The 26194-nt window shown below is 36.9% G+C and overlaps 1 protein-coding gene across 15 annotated transcripts in view; it reads left to right on the top strand.

Annotated features, from left to right (window-relative positions):
- Positions 1-26194, top strand: part of Kiaa0586 (KIAA0586 ortholog) — a 141905-nt gene that overhangs the window by 47770 nt on the left and 67941 nt on the right. For 10 of the 15 annotated variants that reach the window (XR_015450914.1, XM_021249200.2, XM_087210149.1 and 7 more), the window contains 7 exons: positions 612-730; positions 5029-5228; positions 17682-17841; positions 18674-18905; positions 19989-20242; positions 21273-21349; positions 24100-24234. Coding sequence is in view for 11 of the 15 variants with exons in the window: in XM_021249200.2 (XP_021104859.2) it covers positions 612-730; positions 5029-5228; positions 17682-17841; positions 18674-18905; positions 19989-20242; positions 21273-21349; positions 24100-24234 (1177 nt within the window). In the remaining 4 variants the exon portion in view is untranslated. Of the gene's footprint in view, positions 1-611; positions 731-5028; positions 5229-17681; positions 17842-18673; positions 18906-19988; positions 20243-21272; positions 21350-23314; positions 23403-24099; positions 24236-26194 lie in introns of those variants that run through there. The other 5 variants (XR_015450915.1, XR_015450916.1, XM_087210151.1 and 2 more) reach the window with 5 other exon arrangements.

Genomic DNA, 26194 nt, shown 5'->3' on the forward strand with positions numbered 1-26194 from the left:
TTCGTAAGGACACTCACAGAAGCGGACTTCCAGAACTGCTTTAGAAGGTGGCAAGAATACTGGGATATGTTCTAATTGAAGGGGGATCTTTCAAGGGGGATTAATGGTGATGTGTCTTTTACTGTAATAAATATTTTAAATTTAAGCATTCACTGTATTTTTTATCATCCCTTGTATATGTGCTCTGAGAGTGGGAATCACATCTTTCAGGTGCATGATGTGCCAGATAGTTTTTCTTTTTTTTCTGTCTTTTTTTGGTACCAGAGATCAAACTCAGGTCCTTGCAGTTGCGAGTCAGGCGGTAGAACCACTGAGCCCGCCAGATAGTTTTTGACCTAATTCCTTGAATTTAAGGGTCTTGTTAAGCTTCTCATTAGACTAATAGAAAAGATTTTAATTTGACTTCATGAAGTATTTCCTACAAGGAGATTGTTTCTTGGGGTTTTTCCTCTTAGAATATTTGTTCTTTTCTTCTTTCCAGATACTTTTTGATGACGGCTTTCATATGTAAATGCTTGTGCCTATGAGTAAAGGTGACTCTTAAGGGTGATATGTTTAGCATTTTATATATTTTAACCAAACTTAAGATTCCTTAATTTGTATTCCTCCAGGGTGGAACAAGAAATAATGTCAAGAATTATCTCTGGGCGCTTTCCAGTCCCCCAACAGACCAGACTTACTACCAGTGTCTCCGTCAGTGAGGCCAGTGAGCCATCCACTCCTGATCTCGGTAAGGGGAATGAGGTCTCTGTTACTGTTATTGGTATTGATTTTAGCCTGACCATGTGTATCCCTAAAAACCCAGCTACTCGGGCAGCTGAGGCAGGAGAATCTCAAGCCTGAGGCCAGCCTGGGCAACTTAGTGCGACCCTGTTTCAATATAAAAATATTTTAAGGACTGGGGATGTAGCTCAGTGGTAGAGCATTTGTCTAGTCTGTGTGAGACCTGAATTTCATCCGTGGTAGAGCAAAAAAACAAAAACAAAAAACAAAAGGGAAAAAACTTTTAGTTTATTGGAGATTTATGTAGCTCAGAGGTAAGTCCTCAGCTGACAGGATAATTCCTGCCTTCCTGCCTTCCAGTCTAACTGCCTGGTCCAAGGGGTGTGTGTGTGTGTGTGCGTGTGTGTCCAGGTCTCCCTCACTGCTGGTTCCTTCTCTGCAGCAGAAACTAGGTTTCGCTCCCTCCTCAGTCCTTCACCAGTCCATAAGGTACTCAGGATTGACACTGTTCCTTCTTTTATGCCTAGTCTTTAACTGATACCTATTAAGATTCGTAAGTATCCACTGAATGCTTAAGTGAGACTTTTCTTTAAGGAGTTGATGGCCTTTTTCTTTTGTCCTCCCTACTTCTCCATTTCCTTCCTTCCTTCCTTCCTTCCTTCCTTCCTTCCTTCCTTCCTTCCTTCCTTCCCAGGATCTTGCTGTGCAGTTCAGGCTGACCTTGAACTCACTGTGTAGCCTAGGCTGGCCTTGAACTCATGATGATCCTCCTGCCTCGGCCTCCCAAGTGCTGGGATTACAGGCATGCAGCACCACACCTGGGTCCATTAGCTTTTTTGAGATTATAATATCTTGCCTTAAAATTTGCTATTTCTGTTGTTTTGACAAATACACACACTATATATTAGCTGCACAGTCATGATATAGAGAAACATTTTCATCTTTTGAAGCTCCTTTATGCCACTTTACTGACAATTACTAACCCTTACCTATGCCAAGTGCCCCTTTGCATCTATTGGTCTGCTTTCTATCACTATATTTTACCTTTCCTAAATTTTAAACATGTGTAATCCTACAGTATATACTTTTTTATTGACTGACTTCTTTCACTTAGCATAATGTTTTGACAATCATTGTATTGCATGTGATAATTCTATGGGTGTGTCATAATTTGTTAGTCCATTTGCAAATTAATGGACATTTATAGTAATCTAGTTTTTGTCTGTTATAAATCTGCTAGGAATATTTGCAGACAAATTTTTGTGTAAACATTTTCTTTTAGTTATATGATAAATAAATCTATAAGAAATAGTAAATTTTTTAAGGGGGTATACTGTTTTGTATTCTGAGCAGCGTTGTGTAAGAATTCCAAACTTTCTGCATCTCCACCAGCACTGGTATTGTCAAGAGTTTTTATGGTAGCCATTTTGTCATGAGTGGAGACAGCTCATTGTGGTTTTTATTTATATCTTCTTAGGTATACCAGTGAGTGAGTAGTTATTAGTGATGACTGATGGTACTGAAGAAATTTTCGTGGGTTCTGCTCTGTATTTACTTTGGAGAAATATTTCAAATCTTGTGCTCACTTTTAACTTGGGATTTGTGTCTTTTTTTTTTGGTACCAGGAATCGAAATTTGTTCTGTATTGTTCTTTTTTTTTTTTTTGATACTGGGGATTGAACTCTGGTCCTTGCGCCTGCAAGGCAGGCGACTGAACCACTAAGCTAAATCCTGGCCCTGTTCTTTATTCTTGATAGAAGTTCTTGTTTGGATATGTGTGCTGGAAATATATTCTGGTTTGTGTCTTGCCCTTTTGCTTTCTCAGTATTACCTTTTGAAGCACAAAAGATTAATTATTGTGTTGAGATAGGATCTCACTATGTAGTTCAGGGTGGTCTTGAACTTACCGTAGCCCAGGCTGGCATGTGCCCCTATGTCTGGCTCCCAAAAGATTAATTTTGATGAAGTCTAATTTATTATTTTTTCTTTTATAGTCTGTGTATCTTTGGGAGCATACTGCTTGAATCTCTGCCTAACTTGAAATCCTTAAGATTTTCTCCCTTGTTTTTTTTCCTAGAATATGTGTGACTTTAGATTATGCATTTTAGGTCAGTCCCCTCCACCTCATGCTTAGGGATTACACCTAGGAGCCTTGTGCCTGCTGTGCACATGGTTTACCACCTGGCTACACCTCCAGTTCCTATATAGCATAATTGGAGTTGAGTGCTGTATGTAGAGTGAAGTGAGGATTAAGATTCCTCTTCTTTCCTTTTTTTTACATATGAATTACTAATTGTACTATTTGTTGAAAAGATTATTCTTTCTCCATTGAACTACCTTAGCTCCCTTGTTGAAAATCAGTTGGCTACATATGTACAGATCTGTTTCTGGACTTTCTGTCCTGCCCCATTCATCTACAAGTTTTTCTTTACACTAATGCCGCATTTCTTGATTATATAATTTAACAATAAGGAAATCAGGTAGTATAAGTTCTCTAACTTTTTTGGGTAATATTTCTATGAAACATTACCTGTACTTTTTCCTTCTTTCCAATCTCAGAATAACTTCTCCCTCCTTTCCTTCAGAATCTCTATCCACTACTTTTACTTTCTTATTGCCCACTTTCTCTCTGGTCTATGCGGGTTGATTTTGTACCCTCTGCTTCAAGAAACTTCTTCCTCATAGCACTTTTCAAACTCTTGCTCTACTAGCATGGGTACTGTTGAGCACCTCTAATTCTAAGGGTTCTATGGGCTTTTGGCTTCTGTTTTCTCATTCTGTTCTACCTGCTGTCTTTTTTAGCTTGAAGACTTTCATTTTCTCATTTTATTTTCTGGTAGCTGAACAAAATTATTTCCCAAGTTTTCTGTTTTTCCAATTTCTTCTTACCATTAGTTATCCTGTGTCATTGATGACTTCTAGGCCAACCCTAAGTTATAAACTTACAGTTCTGCCTGTTGATGAACATTCTACGTGATGGTCTCTTGGCATCCCAAATTTGGCATGTCCAAAATGTGTCTCATTTATCTACCCGTACCTGCTCTGTCTCTGCTTTCTATTTCTGTTAATGATAGCGTAATTTCCCCAGCACCCAATCTGCAAATCCTTGGCGTTATTGTTTTTATAACAATAACAATAACTATATCATTATTATTGTTATTCTCCTCTTCAATCCCCACTCATTACAACTTGCGTCTCAGCTCCATACATTTTATTGTTGCATTTGGTTAATTATTCCCATTTAATATAATGGTCACCTGTCCTACTGTTGCTACCTCAGGTTTTCATTCATCTTATTCTTTCAAGGAAGGAAAAAAATGACCAACAAAGTTACAAGAAAATTGAAGTTTTTCTGGATTAAAAAATCTTAAAAATTTCTCAGATTGGGTGTTTAGATCTTTTTTTTCCCTCTCTATAACCAAGTGTGCTTGCTTTTGTCTTGCTAATGTCTGGAGAGGGCTTTTGGGCTTTATGACTGAGATGTTTTTTGTCATGCCAAAACAATGAATTATGGAAACTAAAAAAGAGGTGTATGGGCATATTTTGTCCAATATTAAGTTTGAGGTTTTAAAAACTCTGCTGTGGTGACTGCAGAGTAAATTGCTGTCACTTATCCCCACTAAGTGATCCAAGACACCTGTACACCTGTTAGAGAATTCTGCATACTGCTGCTATCCTTGTACTACTAAAAGTATCCATCGTATTGTACAGATCATTGCTCACACATTTCTACATAGAGATTTAAGTTCAGTAAAGTCCCTAAAGAAATTTTTGCTTAATTTTATATAATTCATATAAATGAAAAATGCAACCCATTGGAAAATTAACATCTCTATGGAGTATGTCCTCGTAACAAGCACCAACACTGCTATAGATGTTTGGAGAGGAGGTTTAGCCTTTAATTTTAATAACTGGTACATCTGAGGCTATCGGGAAGGAAAATTTGTCTTATACTTATTGAGTACTTGTACTTTTGACCAAGACTGGACATATAAATTGTTTTCAGACAAGGACATTGAATATGGATGCAAATCCTTTTTATTATTAAATTCTATAGTGGGGGGAAGAGGCCATATAAATAAATTTTCATCTCTATGTTTTTCTCCCCCTTTTGGTTTGTTGAGAAAGGATGTTCATTATTCAAGTTATTATCTTAGTCTCTCTGATTGTAAGTTGTATTTTCATTTTGATTCCTTTTTCTACCTCCTTATGCACTTATATTGCCATCTGTAAAAATGTAAGCGCTAAGGTTTAGAATACAAGTGTGTTTCTTGCCCACTTACTCTGAAAATCTTTTATTTGTAGTGGAAGGAACATGTGGCGGTGCCCTGCAGCTTTTTGTTGATGCGGGGGTTCCTGTGAATTCAGACACGATTAGGCATTTGGTAAATGAAGCTCTTGCTGAGACCATTGCTGGCATGCTGGGCGACAGAGAATCGAAGAAACAAGGTCATGGTGCTACGAGTGTTTCTGGTGATATCTCAACAAGTGAAACACCCTTGCTGGTAGGAGTGACTCTTGTTTTGTGACTTATAGTTCTGGGGATTTTTGACATAGTTATTAAAGAATGATAAAACATTGTAAACTGCATATCATCAGATCGTGGTTTATGGTAGAATTTTATTCCTTGATGCTATAATTAAAGTAACATTTTCCCTAAAAAATTTAAATCTACAGAAAAGTTAAAAATATGATACAATGATAAAAAAACCCCACAAAGCAACAAAAATATGATACAATGAACATCTGTATATCTTTTACCTATATGTCACAATTGATAGCATTTTGGCGCATTTAATAACCTGTCTTTATATCTGTTATAAATTACATACCTTTAAAAACCTTTTGGGAGTTGCAGATATCATTACACTTTACTTCAAAACCATTGGGAGTACCAATTAAGAGTGAGATACTTTCTTATATAACCAAAATCTCATTTTAATACCTCCCAAATTTAACGTTGATATGTTAATAATATAGAACTGGAGACCATATTCAAAATTTCCCTAGCTGTCCCAAAAGTGTCCTTTTTTCTTTTTTCTTTTTTGGTACCGAGGATCGAACTCGGGTCCTTGTGCTTGCGCAGCAGGTGGCAAAACCGCTAAGCTAGATCCCCGGACCAAAAATGTCCTTTTTTAAAACTTAATTTTATTGGTACATTTTAGGTATACAATATAATGACATTCATCATTGGGAATTTGTACCTTTACATACTCTATCTTGGTTCTTACTTTTTCCCCTTCCCCTGCCCTCCCTTCAACCCCTCCGTCCCTCCCTATTTACAAAGACTTTGTTTCCATTTTTTCATTTTCTCATATTAATTCCATTCCCTTCTTTCCTTTCCCCTACCCCTCCTACTTCCCCTTCCCCTTTGCCCCTTTTCTTCCCATTTCACATTACCTATTATACCTTTTAGTCCTTATTTACACTTTCAGTTTCTCACCCTAGAGAAACTATTTGGTATTTACACATGTTTATTTCACTTGAGAGTATGGCCTAAATATACATCATTTAGCTATAAATGTCTCTAATTTCTCATTTTTTATGGCAGAGTAGTACTCCATTTTATTAAAAAACTACATTTTCTTTATCCAGTCTCCAGTTGATAGGCATGTGGGCTGCTTCCAAGTTTTAGCTATTATAAACTGTGCCACTATGAACATAGGTGCACATATATCACTGTGGTATGTTTCTTTTAATTCTTTGGGGAAGATACCCAGCAGTGGAATAGCAGGGTCAAATGGAACTTCCAGTCCTAGTTCTTTGAGGTATCTCCATACAGATTTCTACAGTGGTTGCACCAGTCTACACTCCCACCAGCCGTGGAGCAGGGTTCCTGTTTCCCCATAGACCCACCAGCATTTGTTATTGGTTGATTTCATGATAGCAGCCATTCCTTCTGGGGTGAGGTGGAATCTCAGTGTTGTTTTCATTTGCATCTCTCGAATGACCAGCGATGGTGAACATTTTTTCATGGGTTTATTTGCTATTTCTACTTCTTTGTCTGAAAAATGTTCATTTCAGATGCCCATTTTCGCATTGGGTCTTTAAATTTGGGAGGTCTGATTTTTTTAAAGTTCTTTATAGATTCTAAATAGTAGACCTTTGTCTGAGGAGCAGCAGGTGAAAATTTTTTCCCACATTGTGGGTTGTCTCTTCACACTGCTGGTGGTTTCTCTTGCAGTGCAGAAACTTTTTAATAAGAGATCCCACTTGTTGATTGTTTGTGCTAGTTCATGGGCAATTGAGGTTTTGTTCATAAAATCTTTTCTTATACCAATGTCTTCAAGAGTTCTGCTTAACCTCTGTTCCAGCCGGTTCAGCGTTTCTGTTTTAATATTTAGATCTTTCATCCATTTCAATTTTAGTTTAGTGCATGGCGAGATGTAGATCTAATTTTAATCTTTGGCAAGTTGAAACCCAATTTTTCCAGCACCACTTATTACAGAGGCTATCTTTCCTCCAGTGAGGGTGTTTGGCTCCTTTGTCGAAGATGAGATGGCTGAGTGTGTCTGGAGTTGTTTCTGCATCTTCTAATCTGTTCCACTGGTCCTCAAGTCTGTTTCTTTGCCAGTACCATGCTGATTTTATCACAGTAGCTTTGTAGTATAATTTCAAGTTGGGGATTGTAATACCCCCTGCCATGTCTCTGTTACCTAGATTTGCTTTTGTTATTCTGGGTCCCTTCTTGTTCCAAATGAATTTTTGGATTGTTTTTGCAAGGTCTGTGAAGTATGCTGCTGGGATTTCAATTGGGATTGCATTGAATCTATATAGCAGTTTTGGAAGTATGGCCATTTTCACTATGTTGATCCTTCCTACACAGGAGCAGGGGATGTCTTTCCATTTTCTGATATCCTCTTCAATCTCTCTTTTCAGAGTGCTGTAGTTTTCAGAGAAGAGGTCTTTGATATTTTTTGTTAGGTTGATTCCTAGGTATTTCATTTTTTGGATGCTATTGTGAAAGGAATTGTTTGCCCTATTTCTCAGTGAGTCTGTTGTTCGTGTAGAGGAAAGCTATTAATTTTTGTGTGTTGACCTTGTATCCAGCTACTTGACTGAATTTGGTTATTAAGTCTAGAAGACTTTTGGTGGAGTTCTTAGGGTCTTCTATATAGGGTATCATGTCATCTGTAAATAATGACAATTTGACTTCTTCATTTCCTATCTTTATTCCTTTTATTTCTTTCTCTTGTCTAATTGCCATGGCTAATGTTTCCAAAACTGTATTGAACAAGAGTGGTGATAGTGGACATCCTTGTCTTGTTCCTGATTTTAGTGTGAAGGATTTCAGTTTTTGACCATTTAGTATGATATTGGCTGTTGGTTTTTCATAGATGGCTTTTATGAGATTGAGGTAGAGACTGTGTATTCCAATTTTTTGTAGGGTTTTTTTTTTATCATAAATGCATGTTGGATTTTGTCAAATGCTTTTTCTGCATGTATTGAGATGATGGTATGGTTTTTATCCTTGGCTCTGTAGTGTATTACGTTTATTCATTTGTGTATGTTGAACCATCCCTTCATCCCTGGGATGAATCCCACTTGATCAGGGTGTATGATCTTCTTGATGATCTTCTGCATTCTCTTTGCTAGTATCTTATTAAGGACTTTTGCATCTATGTTCATTAGTGAGATTGGCCTACAGTTCTCTTTTTCAGTTGGGTCTTTCTCTGCTTTGGAGATCAAGGTGATGCTTGCTTACAGGAATTAATTCAGGAGTACTGCTTCCCTTTCAATTTCCGTGAAGTGTTTAAAGAGTAGTGGCAGTAGTTCCTCTCTAAATGTCTTGTACAATTTGGCAGTGAAGCCATGAGGACTTCTTGGGGTTTTCTTAGTTGATAAGTTTTTAATTACCATTTCAATTTCATTGATTCATATTGAGTCATTTAGAATTTTTAGGTCTTCTTCGTTCAACTTTGGTAATTCATAGGTATCTAGGAATCTGTCCATTTCTTCTGTGTTTTCCATCTTACTGCCATATAGGTTCTCGAAGTAGGAATTGATGATCCTCAGGATTTCTGCTGGGCCCGTTGTAATTTCATCCTTTCATTCCTAATTACATGGATTTGGGCCTCTTTTTTTCGTTTTCCTGATAAGGTTGGCTAAGGGTTTGTCAATTTTGTTTATTCTTTTGAAGAACCAACTCTTGGCTTCATTGACTCTTCTGTATCGTTCTCTTAGTCTCCATTGAATTGATTTCTGCTCTGATCTTTATAATTTCTTCCCTTGTATGAGCTTTGGGTTTGTCCTGCTCTTCTTTCTCTAGAAGCTTGAGGTTCAGCATCAGGTTGTTTAATTGGGCTTGCTCTGTTTTCCTAATATGGGTATTTACTGCTATGAATTTCTCTCGTAAAACTGCTTTTATTGTGTCTCATAGATTGCAATATGTTGTATTGGCATTGTCATTTATTTGAAGGAACTGTGTGATTTCTTCTTTAATTTCCTCTGTTATTCAGAAGTGTGTTGTTCAATTTCCATGTGTTTATGAAATTCTTGCCATTTCTTTTGCTATTAATCTCCAATTTCATCGCACAAAGGTCTGATAATATACAGGAGATAACTTCAATTCCTTTGCACTTACTTAAACATGTTCTATGAGCAAGTATGTGGTCTATTTTGGAGAATGACCCATGTGCAGCTGAAAAGAATGTGTATTCTGGTTTTGTGGGGTGGAACACTCTGTAAACATCTGTTTAGTTCATTTGTTCAAGAGTTTGATTGAGTTCTAGTATTTCTTTACTTATTTTTTATCTAGTTTATCTGCTTGTGACAGTGGGGTATTGAGGTCCTGCACTACTATTGTATTAGTGCTTATATGATTTTTTATGTCAGTATTTGTTTTATATAGTTGCGTGCACTAGTGTTTGGTGCATATATGTTTATGAGTGTCATCTCTTCTTCTTGGATTGTTCCCTCTACAAGGATATAGTGTCCTTATTTGTCCTCTTAATCAATGTTGGTTTGAAATCAATTTGATCTGCAAAGAGGATAGCTACTCCTGTTTTGGGGGGTGGGGTTCCTGTCACATGGAGTAATTTTTTCCACCCTTTAACTTTCAGTGTATGAGTTTCTTTTTAAATTAAGTGTGTTTCTTGTATGCAGCATATTGTTGGATCTTGCTTCTTAACTCATTCTGGCAGTCTATTTCTTTTGATTGGTGAATTGAGACCATTAACATTGATTTAGGTTGCTTAAAATTGATGTATTGAGTTATCATTGTCATGACTTTTTCTTTTTGTTGGATTCTCCCCCTTTGCATTTAATTTCTTGTCATGCCCAATAGATTCATTCTCCTGGGCTTCCTGGGGTTGTGGTCCTCATTGTTTTTTCCTGGGATATTGTCTAAAATTTTTTGGAGTGCTGGTTTGGTATTCGTGATGTTCCTAAGGTGCTCTTTGTCATGAAAGTATCTTATTTCCCCATCAATTTTGAAAGATAGTTTTGCTGAGTACCTCAATCTGGATTGGGGGCTGTTTTCCTTTAGGGCTTGAAGTATGTCACTCCAAGCTTTTCTTGCCTTGTGAGTTTGCGTTGACAAGTCTATTGTGATTCTGATGGGCTTTCCTTTGGATGTGATTTCTTTTCTCTAACTTCTTTTAGAATTTTGTTCTTCTGTTGGGTTTCTATAATCATAACTATTATTTGCCTATGTGTAGATTTTTTTTTTGATTAAGTCTAGTTGGAGTCCTATATGCCTCACTTATCTGTGTGTCAAGTTCTTTTCCCCTGCATGGGAAGTTGTCTGCAGTCACTTCTGTGAACAGTTTTTTTATGTCGTCTGCACTCTCTCCTGTTTCTTCACTGAGTCCAATCAATCTTTTGTTATTCTTCTTTGCATCATCTTGCAGGTGCTTGATTAATTTCTTTTGGTCTCTTGCAATTTTAAAGAAATGTTTCTTGTCCTGGTCATTAATTACAATCTTATGTTCTATATCTGAAATTTTGACCCCACACTGGCTCAATCTGATGTGTAAACTTTCAGTGGAGTTGTTAATCTCTTGGAAATCTGTTTGCATCTGTTTTATGGATTCCATTTCTATCCTATGTTGGGATTCCATCATGTTCCTCAGCTCCTCTATTTTTTTTTTTTTGGTACTGGGGATTGAACTCAGGTCCTTGCGCTTGTGGAGTAGGTGGCGGCACCACTGAGCTAACTCCCTGGCCCAGCCCCTCTATTTTTTTATCTGTGTCCTCTCTAGATTTATTAATCATGTCTTGCGCTATGTGCACAATTACTGCTGTTGTCTGAGAAATTATTTTTGATATCATTTTTTCTAGATCCTCTTTTGTTGCCCATTCAGGGAGTCCAGGTCGTTGAGTATCAGACTCTTCCATTTCATTTCCCTTTGGGGTTGCTTTAGGTGATGTAAAAGTCTGGTTTTGAGATTTGTTTACATGTCTTCTATTTTCAGCGGGGGTGGAGGTGTGTAGGGTGGTGTGTGGTGCTGGCACCCACTCGGCTCACCTCCTTGTTGCCTGGGCCGGTGGTACGGAGGCCCAGAAGGTTCACCTCTTCTGAGCTGGGGGTAGGTCTCCTGCTTGGTGCTCCAGCGGTGGTATGGCGGCCTGGAACATTCACCTCGTCTGCACTGGCGGGAGCTCTGCTCCTCCTGTCCATTTCTTTTTTAAATTCAAGATATTGCCAAGGACTTTATGTTGCTTTAGATTATTGTGCAAAAGGATACTTTTTTTTCCCCATTAAGCTTATTGGTACATTTTAGGTATAAAATCCAGTTACATTCATCATTGGGATCTTGTACCATTACATGAGTATCTTGGTTCTTATTTTTTTCCCTTCCCCTGCTCTCCTTTCATCCCCTCCACCCTTCCCTATTTGCAAAGACTGTGTTTCTGTTTTTTTCCTTTTCTCATTTTTTTCTTTTCCCTTCTTTCCCTTCCCCTACCCCTCCCACTGCCCCTGCTCCTTTAGACGTTTTCATCCTATTATACAATATCAATTATACATTTTAAAAATTACAGTATCAAGATCTAGGAGACATTACTACAGATTTTACAGAATTTAAAGGGATATAGAATGCATATTACAAAAATACTTTCTGAAATAAACTTGACAACTTCTAAGAAGTACCTTGGAAGACAAATGAATGAAACTAACTCTGGAGGAAATCTAAAATTTGAATAGCACCTATTAAAGAAAGTATATTCCTAGCTTGAAAACCTACCTATATGACAACAACAGGCTCATATACATTTTAACTGATAAATTATATCAAACATTTAAAGCAGAAAAAAGAAGGAACACTTCTCTCTCATTTTAGGAAATCAACATTGTGCTAATCCTAACACTGGATAAAGATAATAGAAGAAAAAAGTATGAACATAGATTGAAATTTGTTTAATAAAACAAACTCTTAGAAGTCAGATCTGGCAGGATGTAGAAAGTGGTTTTATTATAGGGATGGCAGTGTTGGTTCAGCATTGGAAGATCCACCCCAAAAAGCCATCATTTTAACAGAGGAAAGGAAAAAGCCATATGATCCTGTCACTAGTTGGAGAAAAAGTATCGAACTAAATTCTACAGCTGTTCATGGTAAAAGCTATCAGGAGTCTAGAAGTAGAACAGAACCTTCTCAACAGATCAAAGACATGTACTCCATACTTCCAGCAAAAACACCTTATAAGAATGGAGAAGATACAATGCTTTCTCCTTAAGATGGGGAACAAGGGCAGATATGCTTACTCTTTATCTGTCCATTAAACTTTGAAACCTAGGCCCAAACCAAAATAGTCTGGCAATAAAATGACACAATTAGGATAGGAATGGCAGGGTAGAAGTAAAATCTTTATATGTAGATGAAATGATCATCTACAGAGAAAATACTATGAAATCTCTAGGAGCCCCTAGAATGTGTATTTGAATTTAGCAGGATTAGAAAACACAAGGTATATATAAAAATTCAGGTCTGTGTATACTTGCTATAAATGGAGAATTGGATATTGAAATTTAAAAGTTATGTAGGAGTACAAAGGACTGAGAAATGTAAAAAGAAAAAGAAAAACAAACAGTGTTGGAAGACATTTATTTCCTAATTTTAAGACTTCCTCTAAAGCTACAGTAATCAAGGCAGTGTTGGTTTTAGGAAAGACATATAGATAATTGGAATAAAACAGAGAATCTAGAAATAGAACCACACATATATGTCTACTGAGTTTTGAAAGATTATTTAACATTAACATTTTATAGAATATAAACTCAATTCAAGAGCAGAGGAAAAGATAGTGTTTTCAGCAAATGGCACTAGAACACCTGGTATCCGTATATAAAAAATTAACCTCAACCCTTTATTTCCATACATAAAAATAACTTGAAAGGTTCTATGAACCTAAATATGAAAGCCTAAAAGTATAAAACTTTAAGAAGAAATTATAAGGGAAAATGTTTATGAATTTAGGGTAGGCAAGAACTTCCTAGGATACAAAAAACGTGATGTATGAAAGAAAAAAATTGTTAAATGAGATTCCTTCAAAATTTAGAACTTTAAATGACATCGTTAAAATGAAAAATAGTCCTTCAACACACCATATTTACCATGCATATAACCTATGACCAGAATATATAAAGAACTCTTACAGCTCATTAATAGACAACCCAATTAAAAAGTAGACAGAAAAAGATGATAAGTAGCCAGTACAGCACAAGGAAAGGTGGGCAACACTAGAATCAGAAAAATACTAATCAGTACAATAACAAGATTGACTTATACACTCATTAGGGAGATAAAGTTAAAAGTTTTAAAAGCCTTATCATGACTTTTTCTTTTTGTTGGATTCTCCCCCTTTGCGTTTAATTTGTCACGCCCAATGGATTCATTCTGCCGGGCTTTCTGGGTTGTGATCCTCATTGTCTTTTCCTAGGATATTGTCTAAAATATTTTGGAGTGCTGGTTTGGTATTCATGAAGTTCCTAAGGTGCTGTTTATCATGAAAGTATCTTATTTCTCCATCAATTTTGAAAGATAGTTTTGCAGGGTACATCAATCTGGGTTGGAGGCTGTTTTCCTTCAGGGCTTGAAATACATCACTCCAAGCTCTTCTTGCCTTTAGGGTTTGCATTGAGAAGTCTGCTGTGATTCTGATGGGCTTTCCTTTGTATGTGATTTGTTTCTTTTCTCTCACTGCTTGTAGAACTTTGTTCTTCTGTTGAGTTTCTGGAATCTTAACAATTATATGCCTATGTGTAGATTTTTTTTGATGAAGGCTAGTTAGAGTCCTATATGCCTCACTTATGTGTATGTCAAGTTCTTTTCCCCTCCTTGGGAAGTTTTCTGCCATCGCTTCTGTGAACAGTTTTTTTTATGTCATCTGCACTCTCTCCTCTTTCTTCATTGACCCCATTCAGTCTTATGTTATTCTTTGCATCATCTAGCAGCTGCTGGATTGATTTCTCATGGTGCCTTACAATTTTGAAGCAATTTTTCTTTTCCTGGTCACTAATTGCAATCTTATCTTCTATATCTGAAATTCTGTCCTCACATTGGTTCATTCTGCTGCATAGACTTTCAATGGTGTTTTTAATCTCCTGGAAATCTCTTTGTGTCTCTTTTATGGATTCCTATGTTGGGATTCCATCATGTTCCTCAGCTCCTCTATTTTTTTATCTGTGTCCTCTCTAGATTTATTAATCATGTCTTGCACTATGGGCACAATCTCTGCTGTTATGTGAGAAATTATTTCTGATTTCATTTTTTCCAGATCCCATTTTGTTGCCAGTTCATGGAGTCTAGGTGGTTGAGTATCAGATTGTTTCATCTCATTTCCCTTTGGGATTGCTGTAGGTGATCCAGAAGTCTGTTTTTGAGGCTTGTTTACATGTCTTCTCATTTCCACGGGGGGTGGGGTGCTGCTGGGCCCCCTAGCGGCTCACCTCCACTGCCCTGGGAGCAGTGGAATGGTGGCCGGGGAGCCTCCTCCAGGGCACTGGGATTGGCTCACCTCCACTGCCCTGGGAGCAGTGGAATGGTGGCCGGGGAGCCTCCTCCAGGGCACTGGGATTGGCTCACCTCCTCTGCCCTGGGAGCGGTGGAATGGTGGCCAGAGGATCCTTTTTTTATTTGGCAGGCAGCAGCACTACTGAGCTAAATTCCTAGCCCTAAAATGATACTTTTAATTTCTAGAAGAAAGTATATTTCAAGTACTCTCATTATTGTTTGACCACCCTTACTATGTTAAATATTATTTCTAACTAATTATAGCTACATGAAATTATACAAATCTGAAATTTACTCTATTACCACCTAATTAAAACTCAATAGTTTAGATCCTACAGATCTAAACCTCATTTTATATAGGTGAAACATTTAAACTGATCTACTCTTACAAACATAAAGCTACATATTTGACTTTTGTGGAAGTTGGTGTGGTAAATGTGATAAATGTGCCAAAACCTGTGCTTTTTTAGCTCCTTGGTGATGTAAGCAGCACAGATATAGTCAGGGTCATGGCTTTATGCCAGTTACTTTGCTTTGTTTTTGGTCCATATGCTGCACATACTTTCGTGAGGGTGATTGAATGAGAAAATTTAGAAAATCAGTATAAATAAGCAGTTAATATATTTGTTAGGAGCATGGGTTCCGGAATTGGTAAGATCTGAATTTGCTTCCTGTGCTCTGTGCTTCAATCTTATCTGTGTAATAGAGATAGAGAGCCTAACAGTGGATAAACCTTGGCTTCACTAAAATGTGGTTATGGAATATGGAGTCAGGCAAGACTTCCTCCATTGATTTATTGTTCCTTATCTTCAGAATTGTCATGACTTTTCTTTTTTTTTTTTTTGTCCTGTTTAATGTATTTGACCAAATATATTTTAAAATTACTTTCTGGATTTTTGTGTTTTGAGACTGAGCTTTGCTGTATTGCCTGGGCTGGCCTGGAGCTCTTGAATCCTGGACTCAAGGGATCTTCCTATCTCAGCCTCCTACGTAGGTAGCTGAGACTACAGGCACGTGCCACCATGCCCAGTTCTTTTAAAATTAATTTTAAGTTCCATTAAACATCATTTTGGGATTTTTTTAATGGAAGCTAATCTAATTTTGGTTGGCTTAATTTGGAAATGATTGATATCTTTATAATACTGTGTCTTCTTGAAGTCATATAAGGTTTTGTGAAAGATTAAGTGATATGATACTTGTAAAAACTTAATCTAGTATCTAGAATTCAGTGACTACTCAATAACTTATAGGTTATCATCATCATTATCTATTACCAATACTGGAATACCTTCAGATTCTCTTATGATGAATAGTCAAAGCTTTATGTAGTCAGGAAGGGGAAAAAAACCCCAATGTATTTCATTTTAAAATGAAAGTTGGCTGGGGATTTAGCTCAGTGGTTTCATCACCTGCTGCGCAAGTGTGAGGACCCGAGTTTGATCCCCAGTACAAAAAAAAAGTTCATAAAATGTAAGTTAACAATATTATAATTATCAGGCAGTGTTAAATAATTTTAATGTTTCATTCTTAAATTATATATTAATTTGCAACTCATAATACAGAAAAAGGCTAATCACCCTAAAGACTTTTTAGAATGAGAAAAGTCAAATAATATATTTTATAAATCAACAAAGAACATGACCAGAGAGTACACACATACACACACACAAAATACAAATTGTCCATACATGTAAAAAAGATGGTCATCCTCACTGATAATAAAAATTCACTGAAGTACTGACAAAACTCTTAAAGTTAGATAACACCCTTGTTTGGTGAACTTTGGTGGGGAATAGGCATTCTCATATCCTCTAGTGGTGGTATTGTAATGGCAGACTTACAGTCTACAGTGTGGCAGCTCTTAGTGGTATTGCAAGATCAGGCAAGAAGAATCAAGAATGCACCTGGAGGTTGGAGGCAAATTTATTACATCGGCAGACTGATCGGGGATTTCTCCACAAAGCAATCAGCCCGGAGCTGGCGGTGAACAGGGTTTATATGGGTTAAGGGAAGAGGGGTGGGGATGCCTGAAGCAAGGCATTTATCTTCAGTTCAAGGTTGAGGAAGTTACATTAGTTTACATGATTTGATAGAAAAGTACCTGGATACAGCCTCTTCCTGAGAACAAAGGACAGTGAAGGAAGACAGGTGTTAGGTGTGGGAGGGGGGATGAACTGGGTGGGGGTGGCTCTTTGTCAGTTAGGTCAGCACCTCGCAGGAAAAACCTTTTTTGCTCAGAAATTGTTTTCTGGCTCAGTATAAAGTAGTACAGTCCTGTAGAGAGAAATTTGGCAGTATTTATTCAAATTAAAACATAGCCCTTTAATCAAGCAGTCCCACTTGCGGAAATGTATTCCCCTGATAAATCTATATACATGTAAAATGACTTCAGAGCAGAGCATTTGATAACTGAGGAATGGTAGTAGGCAGAAAGAACACAGTAGGAGACTTAATTTTTACCATCGTCATGTTTTTACCTTGTAAATTGTGAACTGTGTAATGATGCCCTGTTCAACAAACTCATACTAAAATGTTCACTTTTTCCTTCCCTAGTACTTCCCATCGCCCTGTCATGTTTCTGTCTCCTCGTCCCACCCTCACTTTTTCTTATCCCTCCATTACTTTCTACCTGCTGCTCCTTTGTGCTAAAAGGCTGGGTTTTGATGTCTTGTCAGTTAAAAATGCCTTTTTTCCTGTCACATGGCCAGTGCATCAGGTTTGTAGCTGGCTCTGCTCTTCGGCTGTATCTCCTTAATCTTCCTGTCTGTGTTGAGAGGGTGCCTTACTCTGTGGGGCCCACTGCAGAGGTCCAGTGCTTCCTGCGTGCCATTTGTACCCTATCAGCTAGATACTTAAGAACCAGGGCACTCAAAGCTCCTTTTTTGATTTTGCCCCTCCTTTTAATTTCTGTATAGCATATGAATGAGCTCATGTTATTGTTTCAAATTGCCTTTACTTGGGTGATCATAAACACCATTTGTCTTGTTTTGCTATTCTTTGTTTTAGGCAAGAATATGTACTCCAGTTGCTACCCCCCAGCCTACTCCTCCTCACTCACCTGCATCACCTCCTAAGGAGTATGTGTTAGTGAAGACTCCTGATTCTTCTCCCTGTGGTTCATATCATGATGTTGCTTTTCCTGTGAAAGAAATCTCTGCTGAAAAAGGTAGAGACCTTATTTCTGTAACTCAGTTTTAATTTTAGCAATCATTAAATAAAATTTCATGACTCGTATTATAAAATGCTTCATATATTATACATACTTGTTGCTTACTTGGTTTAAGTCAGTGGTGGCAAACCTATTGCACGCGTGCCTCAGCCAGATGTTTATTATCATCGAAAGCTCTAAAAGGTTCACCATCACTGGTTTAAGTAAATCATTTTTCTTGCAAAGAAACTAAGGAATTTGTTGCCACTTGTCCATTTTGTGTTTCTGTAACAGAATACCACAGGGTGAGTAATTTATATAGAAAAGAATTTATGTCTTGCAGTTCTAGTCTGGAAGTCCAGGATTGAAGGACTGCATCTGGCGAGAGCCTTGTTGGTCTGTCATAAATGACAGGGGCTTTACATGGCACTGAGGACTGGGGCCTGTGAGCTTGAGTCTCTTCTTACAGAGCCACTGATTCCGTCCCGGGGCCCTAAGTCTCATGTCGTCTGACCCTGATTGGCTTGCAGAGGCCTTCCCCCAGAGAGTGTCACCACATGGATTGGGGGATTAAGACTGTGATGCATGAACTTTTAGGGAACACATTCAAACTGTGTCGCCGCTTAAAGTATAGAATTTAATGGGTGTGTAGGTGACTTTAAGTATATGGTAGTGGGAATAGTCCTGTCTTCAAGATTATTGTCTTATACTTTACTAAATTAATTTAGGAATTTTCTCATTAATGACCATCACTGACATCAGTGTTATTATTATTTGACTATTTTATGTCAAAAATATCAAGGACTTTTTGAAGTCATTTACTTTTATCTTTTTCTTTCTTTTAAAAAAGAGAAATCTTCAGAAAATGATGTGCCTGCCATCACACTCATTAATACTCCCACGGTTACCCCTGCTACTACACCTCCTCTAGCAGCAGCTCTTACCCCAACTTTGTCAGAAATTTCCATTGATAAATTGAAGATATCGAGCCCAGAGCTTCCCACACCATGGGGGGATAGAGACCTGCCACTAGATGAAGAGAATCCTTACTGTCTTCAAGAAGATTTTCACCCAAGAGCAATGTGAGTGAAAACACACAGTTGTCCTCTGTATCTGAGGGGATTGAATCCAGGACCCCCCAACAAAATTCACACTTAAGTGCCTTACATAGAAAGGCTTAATGTTGACATGTAATCTGCATAATCCTCCCATATATTATAGATCATTTCTAAATTACTTTCAATACCTAATTCAATGTAAATCCTCTGTAAAGAGTTGTTATATTTTATTTTTTAGGGAATAATGATAAAAAAAGTACAAATGCACATTTTTTTTCTCCAATGTTTTCCATCTGTGGTTGGATGAATCTTGGATGTGGAAGCTGTGAATATGGAGGAGGGCCAACTACATTCGCTTTTAGGAACTGTATATTCCAACCTATCTGACACATAAAACACAAATGCTAGACAAAGTTATGTATGGCGGCACATGCCTGTAATCCCAGCACTTGGGAGGCTAAGGCAGGAGGATCGCCGTGAGTTTGAGGTCAGTCTGGGCTATGTAATGAGTTCAAGACCAGCCAGAACTACATGGTGAGACCCTGTCTCAAAAAAAAAAAGAAAAAAAAGAAAAAGAAATGACAAAGCTTTATAAACCACAATTATACTTTAGAAGGAAGTTTTATATATTTTAAGTTTATTAAAAATGTAATAAAATTTGTATCTTTCCTTCTTTTTAAAAAAAGGATTGAAACAGATAATAAAGACATTTATCAGATTGCTCCCCCCCATACCAGGGATTGAACTCAGGGCCTTGCGCTTACCAGGCAGGTGCAGCATCACTGAGCTACATCCCCAGCCCTGTCAGATTGTTAATAAAATAGAAAATGATTTTTGCCTAGTGTGGATCATCACTTGCTATGATCAGTTAACTTTTAAACTGCTATATATCCTATGTAGCTTTATTTTTTGGCTAGGAGAGCTTTCAAGATGGCTTATGATTAATGCATAAAAATTTTTTAGAAAAATGAATCTTGGAAATTATAGTAGTACAGATCATAGAAATACTTTCCTAAAGGAGATATAGTACCTTTGGATTTGTTTTTTATATAAAAATAGAGTCCTTCAATGACTTAGTAAATTCAGAATAATATCTTACCTTCTTAGTGTAATGTCTGTGGCTGAGGATGAAGAACCTGAGAGTATGAACTTCCTGCCTCCACCTGCTCCTACAGAACCAGTTCCTCCTACACCGTTCCCTGCAGGCACCAAGGCCCCTTCCTCCTCTCAGATGCCAAGCTCCAGCTCATCCACCCTGGAGAGCACTTTGAGTGTCACTGTCACTGACATGGAGAGTCTGGACAGGCCCATCTCTGAAGGGGAGATTGTGTTTAATTGCGGTGAAAGACTGGCTCCCAGGAGTGAGTTATCCTGTATTACTTGGTTTCTCCATTGGATTATGATAATTCCCTTAGGAATACTTTCCTATGTAAAGTGTTTTTATTTACTTTCTGAGATACAATATGCTATAGTAGAAAAAATAGGGGCTCGTGCAAGTTAGTTAGCTTTGCTAGGCTTTAATTTTGGAAAGTAGACCCTACCTCATAGCCCTGCCTCTAGGGCTGATATTCTTCATAGTTTGAGGAATACTCTTCCAGTCTTTTCTAAGTATGCATATATAGGCACCTAAATATATGGATGCACATTTACCTTTAAAAATGGAATCCTACTGTGCATATTTGTAGAACTTATCACACGGCACATGAGTCTACATCATTTTAAAAATGGCTGTATAGTCTCTGTAACCAGTGCCTTAGGAGAGGGCACCTAGATGGTTTTCAGTGTTTCCAGACTACACACAACTCTAGTGACCATCTTTGCACATGCATGTATCTTTGTGCACTTGCTTGACAACTCCATAGAATACTTGCCTAGATTGTAGGATTGCTGAGTCAGACTAGGCACTTATAAAATAATTACATTGCCAACATGCTTTCTGAAATATGAATTGGCTTTTAATTTTAATCAGTTTTATTTACATTAACAATATGTAGGAGTGCTGACTTCCCATTTTATAGCTACAGTGCTATTTGTATAGTTTTTAAAATTTTCTGACAGTACCAGGTGTTACACACGCCTGTAATCCCAGCACTTGGGAGGCTGAGGCAGGAGGATTGCCATGAATTTGAGGCCAGCCTGGGCTACATAGTGAGTTCAAGGCCAGCCTGAACTACAGAGCGAGACCCTGTCTCAAAAAAAAAAATTTCTGACAAGCTGCTAGGTGAAACAAAAGAAAGAATGAGACTGAGTACTTTGTGGATTATTTGTGTATGACCTGTGCCAGTATTAATCTTGCAGAAGATTAAATGTAATGTTCTGTGGCTTTCTGGTCAGCTTGCTTACTAAGTTTGTGTTTTCTTTTTTTCTAAATTCTTACATTTTAATTTCTAGTTTTAGGAGGTGGAGAGCTTTATCTGACAAACCTAAACGATAGCTTATCCAGCACTTTGCATGATGCCCTTGACATGGTAAGAGTGACTGACTCCAACATCGCAGAAAGACTATCTTGGTCAACTTGTTGCCACTGACCATATTTTTTCTCACTTATTTTAGTTATGGAGAAAAAAATTTACTAAAATATCCATGAAAGAATTTAGAGCTTCTTGTACATTTCCTTATGTAATCTTATCATAGTAGTGAGAATGAAATTGTTACTAATCTTTGATGCCCCAGTTGTTGAAAAGTAATTAGGTATTGAACTCCATCTCAGTGTAAAGTGCCACCTTGCTATGCTATCTCTGTAACGTGTGTGTGTGTTTAGTATTTTCATTTTTATTAATTTTTGTTTTTTTCTTCTGTCTTATGGATTGAACCCAGGGCCTTGCATGTATTAGGCCATATCCTCAGCCCTGTTTCTATAGTATTTTGAGCACAATTTTAGCCATTTTTAATCAACTCTCTAATAATTTATTTTTCCCTAATTATGATTATAATTCTTTGTGCTAATAAACATGTAAATTTATTGGCTTTAAAAAGAAAATTGAAATAGGATCCAGAGATACTAATCTTTCTTCCTAGTTATTATCTAGCACCATAGTTGAAAAAGATAAACATTTAAAAATGTCATATATTTATATAGACATACATAATATAAATGTCCTATAGAAATGAAGTAGAGTTTTCTTTTGAAACACTCAGGAATAGAAATCTTTACTTTTTATGTTTTCAAAACCCTAAGCAAGGAAAGGCAGTTGTACTTAACTATGGTCTGCAACAAACACTTAATTAAGCAGTGCTGTTATTGTTACTGTTTTTTTTTTTTTTGGTACCGAAGATCCAACTTGGGACCTTGCTCTTGTGAGGCAGGCAGCAGGACCACTGAGCTAAATCTCCAGCCCTGTTGTTATTTTTTTTTTTTTTTTTTTTTTTTGGGTACCGGGGATCAAACTCAGGTCCTTGCGCTTGTGCAGCAGGCAAGGAAACCACTGAGCTAAATCCCCGGCCCCAATTTGCATTTCTTGTTGCTATTTTTTAAAATGTTACTCACAAAGGAGTAAGAAGGTATTTCATGAAGTTTTTTGTTAAGATTTTATTTGAAGAGGATTTTTTTTTTTCCTTTCTCTTTGTAGTAATAGGCATTAAACTCAGGGCCTTTGCATTGGGCTACATCCCTAGCCCTTTTATATATATATGTGTGTATATATATATATATTTTTTTTGTATCAGGGATCAAACTTGGGACCTTGCACTTGCGAGGCAGGCGGCGGAACCACTGAGCTAAATCCCCAGCCCCCCAGCCCTTTTTTATTTTGTGACAGGGTCTTGTTACGTTGCTTACCAGCCTTGCTTGAACTTGCAGTCCTCCCACTTCCCACCTTAGCCTTCCAGAGTGCTGGGGTTAACAAGTATGCACCACCATGCCACTATGTCTGGCTGAAGAGGTAATTTTTTAAACAGTAATTATTTATTGAGTTCATTGTGAAGAGAGTGCAGTCATTTTTGTGAAATGATATAGGAAGAAGGTATAAATGAGATATTTTTATTTTCAGTGGAGCATTATATCAACACTTGGCTTAATATGCCATTATAGCATTTTTATCCATTCTTAGAATTTTGTCTGTTGGCAGTGCATATTTAAATTTCTTGAAAGAGCTAAACTGAACTAGGACGAAATTATAACCTTTTCTTTTCTACATGTGAAACTTTCTAATTTTGATATTTTTATTGTGCCTAAATCAGATATGCCACACTTTTATAATAGAAGCAAATACAAAAGTATAATCTGGAAATACCCAGAATAACTTGAAGAAATGTATCATTAGGCATTTATCTATATATAGCTAGGGGATATGTATTTATAATCTAGCAAATAACTTTATTTTATTAAAAACAAAGTAAATACTATTAATTTAAGGTCATTTCATCCTTGCTTTTACAAGGGAATCCAGTCTGTCTGACTGTGAGGGCCACACTGTCCCTTGTTTTTGAGACAGGTCTGTTTGGAGGCACATTGAAGCTTAGCCAGTGAAGACTTTCTGTACCCGCTCTCCAGCCAAGGCAGGTGTCAGCACAAAGGCAAAGGTACATTGCGGGCTGCACTTGCTGTCACATACTTCTGCAGTTTTCATTTTGGCCTGTGACCTAGTTTGCTGTCTTACCCCATGTGTATTCCCCTCATTGCTGTGCTGAGGGATTGCTTTGTGCATTGCTTAAACAGGAAACAGGAAACCGTGTAAGCCCAGCAATTGATGACAAAATATAAGACACTTGAGTCATTCAGTTGCCTGAGACAAAAGCAATGAATCTCCAGTTTAATGTGACCAAATTACTCTATAACGTTGTTTATATATGATGCAAATTTGGCATTTTTATTGTAGTCAAAATGATATAAGAACTAAATGAAAATAAGGAGTTCCTTTTCAGCTGGGTATTATGGTCTGTAATTCTAGCCCACTAGGAGGCTGAAGCAGGAAGACTATAAATTCAAGCTCAGCCTGGGCCATTTAGTGACTTAATGAGACCCTAACAAGCGCTGTTACTGTTTCTATTTTTTAAAATGTTAAGTCTCAAAAAAAAAAAAAAAGGGCTGGGGATGTAGCTCAGTGCAAAGGCCTTAGATTCAGTCTCCAGTATCTCACACACACACAAAGGTTCACCTTCCTTCCAAAAAATGCTGATAACATTATTTGCTACTAAGTTTTTTATTAATCATAATTGAGAAAATTATAAATATTTGATAAAGCTTTTTGTGCATTAATTATCTTTATGTGTCTTTTAGGAAGATGATTCTCCCAGTGAAGGACAAGTGATTAGGATACCCCATAAAAAATTTCATGCAGATTCAATTCTTCCTCTTCTTGCTAGACAGAACCAGGAATTACTAGTTTCACAGCAGGCAGTCTGTTGCTCAGAGGTACTTTGTAACTTTAGTAGTATATTTTTGGTTAGATATAAATAGAGGAAAAATAGCCTTACTTTAAAATTTTAATTTTTATTCTTACATGTTTGCAATAACTAGTGACATTCATTGTGGGGAATTGGTACATATACATGACACATCTTCATTCTTTTTTTTTTTTGGTAGCAGGAATCAAACTTGGGACCTTGCGCTTGCAAGGCAGGCGGTGGCACCAATGAGCTAAATCCCCAGGCCTTCATTCTTTTTTAAGGCATGCTGGTGTTTCAGTTATTCAGAAGTCAATGTGATAGCAGTTTTATCCAGAAATCATAGAACTATAGAGTTTTCTTTCTTTCCTTTTTAAAATTTTCTTTTTTTGGTCCAAGTGTCTATTTATTTATTCGTTTTTATTAGTACATGTTTATAGTATGTAATATTTATATTCCTTTTGGGGAATTGATACATGTACATAATGTATCTCAACTTCTTTTTTAAATCCCCTTTCCTTTCCTTCCCTCCTCTGTAGAGTTTTATAATTGAAAAATGCTCTTGTTCTATGGTTCAAAAAACTGAAACACTTTAAAATAATTTGTGAGGATCATTCATTCATTCATCCTGCAACCTTTTTTATTGAGTATCTAGTATCTGGTACACACAGCCTTGGAAAATATACAAACATGAATGAGACACAACCCCTACCTTTAAGCAGTATTATAGACACTGTGAATAATTTCTGTTGGAAATACATCTGGTATTATTCTGCACATTGCCCAGAGTCTCCAACAGATGTATTGAATTGTAGCCAATATCTATCAATTTCAAGCATGTTGGGACAGTTGGTGTTTGGAAAGAAGAGATGGGTTAGGGGATTCAGAGGAGATAGAATGCATAGAGGAGAGTTAGGGCAAATGGTACAGAATTTTGAATGTTGAATGAAAATGTTTCAATTTTATTTTATAGTTGATAGACTCATATTGGTTGAAATTAAGCCCTTTTAAATGAGAAATGGGCTGGGGATGTAGCTCAGTGGTAGAGTGCTTGCCTAGCATGCATGAGGCCCTGGGTTCAATCCCCACCACTGAAGAAAAAAACAGAGACAGGGAGAGGTACACATGGGAGCTTTTAGATATTGGAATTCTAATTCAATTTTTGATTAATAAACATTAATTGTAATATTTCCAAGTCACAAAATATACTAGTGATTATGGCATATAATTTTTAATATGGAAAGAAAATAGGTCTTAATTTTTTTTAGTTTTTAGTTTATTTCATGTATATGATAAACATTTTTATACTTTGTTCTTTCTAAGAGAACCTTATGAAATATGATTAAAATAGTCTTCAGTCTGTGTACTTAGAAAAAATGTGATTATTCACATGGGGTAATCTTTATGCTATTTAAGATGTATTCTCAACAGTTATTATAAAGTTCACACTGACAGTTTCAGGCAATTTTAATTCATGAAAAATGAGAAATGTATTTTCTGTTATTCTGAGTTTAAGCTATATGAGCAATATATAATTTTTTTTTCCTTTGGTACCGGGGATTGAACTTGGGACCTTGCGCTTTTGAGGCAGGTAGTGGAACCACTGAGCTAAATTCCCGGCCCTACCAATATGTAATTTTAAATTATATTTTAAATTATAGTAGAATTTTTTTTCTTGCATATTCTATTCTTAATTAGTTGGAGGTTGAACAGATAATGGCTAACTTCACAAAAATAAGATACTAAAAGTAAAGCCCATAATTAAATGCCTTACTAACTAGCTTTTTTTTTCTTTGGTACTAGGGATCGAACTCAGGTCCTTGTGCTTGCGAGGCAGGTGGTGGAACCACTGAGCTAAATTCCCTGGCCCCTAACTAGCTTTTTAAACTTATCTTTTATGGTATATTTGGCATAATAAGCACTTTCTAAAATACTTTTCAAACAGTGGAACAGTATGGATCACGATATTAACAAGTCCCTCCTGTTTT

Source organism: Heterocephalus glaber, unplaced genomic scaffold (genome assembly GCF_053883595.1).
Source record: "Heterocephalus glaber isolate CG9 unplaced genomic scaffold, H.glaber_assembly_v1.0 deba00001118, whole genome shotgun sequence".
Classification (NCBI taxonomy): domain Eukaryota; kingdom Metazoa; phylum Chordata; class Mammalia; order Rodentia; family Bathyergidae; genus Heterocephalus; species Heterocephalus glaber.